Source organism: Bison bison, unplaced genomic scaffold, assembly GCF_000754665.1.
Source record: "Bison bison bison isolate TAMUID 2011002044 unplaced genomic scaffold, Bison_UMD1.0 scf7180017864336, whole genome shotgun sequence".
Lineage (NCBI taxonomy): Eukaryota > Metazoa > Chordata > Mammalia > Artiodactyla > Bovidae > Bison > Bison bison.
This window is the reverse complement of record NW_011494908.1, coordinates 501,091-503,473: the sequence shown is the minus strand read 5'-3', so window position 1 is coordinate 503,473 and position 2,383 is coordinate 501,091. Positions and strand designations below refer to the sequence as shown.

The following is a 2,383-nucleotide window of genomic DNA, read 5'->3' as shown; positions in this document are numbered from 1 at the left end:
AATATGGAAGGAGTTGTCAGTGGAGATGGACAGGGTCCATTACAGACTTCCTTACAACAAGAAATGAAGAGGCATTCTAGAGAAAACCAGAAAATCCTATATCTAGAGTTCAAATAGAATCAAGCCAGGGGGTAGCCAGATGTGGAGGGTTCAGCCAGATGGTCTTGTTCAAGCCAATTTCACTGAACAAATTTCCTCAGCTGGTGTCTTTCTTCAAATGCCATCTCAAAGACACCATCAGGTTTCTGACACTGTTTGTGACCATGAACAAGGTATTTAACCTTTGGCTCCTTACTTTTATTGAGTTACATTACAGGGATTTTGAAAAAGAATAATGCAGCATATTAAAATGTTGATGAATGTTCAGTGGTCATCTTTCCATTCTCTCTAGCACAGGGAGGAACAAGGATGTTTGATTTGACTGAAGAAATACATGCAGTGATTTTGTTTAAGACAGCATTAAAATTGGTTTAAAAATCCTGGGTGAATAGCAACGGGTGATATGGAATTTTTTCTTGGAAATCTACTGGATAGTGAAAAGAAGTCTCCATGGAATGAATATGTGGTTAGATGGAATAGAAGGAATAAAATAGAGAAGACAAATGGATATACTTGCATCCCCAAAGAAAGAAAGGGCACTCAAACTGCCTATTTTTTTAAACTGTTATTTTATTTTAATTGAAACTTTCTGCTTTTCCTTCTCAGCTTTGACCTTGTAGCCATCGGTGGTATCTCTGTTGTCTTAATCTTTGACCGGTCACCTTTTCTACCTGAGAAGAGGACACTGTGGTTGCCTTGGAACCAGTTCATTGTAGTGGAGAAAGTGACCATGCAGAGAGTTATGTCAGACCCACCATCCTGCGATATCTCCAACTTTATCAGCCCAAACCCTATTGTGCTTCCCTCACCACTCACATCATTTGGAGGATCCTGTCCAGAGAGGGGAACTATTGTTCCTGAGCTGCAGGTGGGTACATGGACCTTGAAATTACAAAAGTCATAGTACAGTAAGTCTCCAACATACGAATCTTCAACTTGCAACCTTTCAAAGAGACGAACATGTGTTCACATAAGTTAGTTCACGTGTCTGGCATATATTGTCACATCCTTTACAAGTTCTTGTGCTTTTGTGTCGTGTACTGTAAGATTTAAAACTTTTTTAACTTTTAAATTGCATTTTTTAATTTATTTTTAATTGGAGGATCATTGCTTTACAATGTTGTGCTGGTCTCTGACACACATCAGCATGAATCAGCCATAGGTATACACATGTCCCCTCCCTCTTGAACCTCCCATAAAAAGTTTTATTTTTTGTATTTTTAGATATTATTTGTGTGAAAAATATAAACCTATTACATTACAGTACTATATAGTTGATTGTGTTATTGGGTACCTCCACTAACTTTGCTGGACTTAGGAACAAATTGGACTTATGAATACACTCTCGGAATAGAACTCATTTGTATGTAGGGGACTTGCTGTATCCATGGGGTGGTCAACAGTCCATAATGACGAGCTTCCTTTTCCTGGTACTCCTGCCAGCCCTGTAATGTGCTGCCCTTCATTTTTCAAGAGAAGCTTTCAAATGTAATCTCTCTGGCACACATTTGCAAGGTGATTGGCCAGGGCTATAATGCTCCATCTCTGGCCGTGGAACAAAAGCAAGATGAACTAGCTATCATGAGGATTAGAACCCAAACCTTGACCTGATGAACACTGTGCTCAAAAGAACAAAGCTCACTGGCTCCGTAGTGATAACAGTATAATCAATGAGGTGGGACCATTTATGGTTCTGAAATTTAACTCCTTCAGAAATCGAGTTTCCTTCCACTGTCTAGTTTATGTCTGTTGTCATTGTTCTTAGAAGTCGTGACATCTCCTCTTGTTTAGCTATGTTTTAGTAAAGGTAGTTGTCAAGTCTATACATTTTGTCTGAAACTTGGCTTTTTATGTGTTCAAGCTTTATAGTCAGAGAGGACATATTTTTGAAGCCTCATATTTTAGGACTCCTAAGGGTTTTTCTTTATTGAGCATTCAGTATTTTCATTTCAATTCTAAGTCATTCAAACAAACAGTACAATTTTCTTACTGTATTACAGAAATATTTTAATGATAGTTTAATGTTAATATTATAATGATAGTTTAATGTCCACCAAAATGAACTCATAAATCAGACCCAGAATTCAAGTATACTCAAGAAGAGGTAAATGGACAGTCAAAGATTGAATTGGTTTTTCTTCCCTTACAACATCCCCAACAGCTGTTAGCAAAGCCTTCAGGAAAGGCTGACAAAAAATAATATACACAGAAGAGTCTGAAGAGTCGGCACTCTTGTCTTTTCCATTGTTTTCCTGTGGAAAGGAAGAAAAAAACTATATAGTAT

At 37.6% G+C, this 2,383-nt stretch overlaps 1 protein-coding gene across 1 annotated transcript in view; it reads left to right on the top strand.

Moving 5' to 3' along the window:
* The window catches only part of TENM1 (teneurin transmembrane protein 1), a 285,933-nt gene that overhangs the window by 130,290 nt on the left and 153,260 nt on the right, over positions 1–2,383 (top strand). Inside the window, exon 7 of the mRNA XM_010854080.1 lies at positions 706–967. Within this exon, the coding sequence (XP_010852382.1) occupies positions 706–967 (262 nt within the window). The remainder of the gene's footprint in view (positions 1–705; positions 968–2,383) is intronic.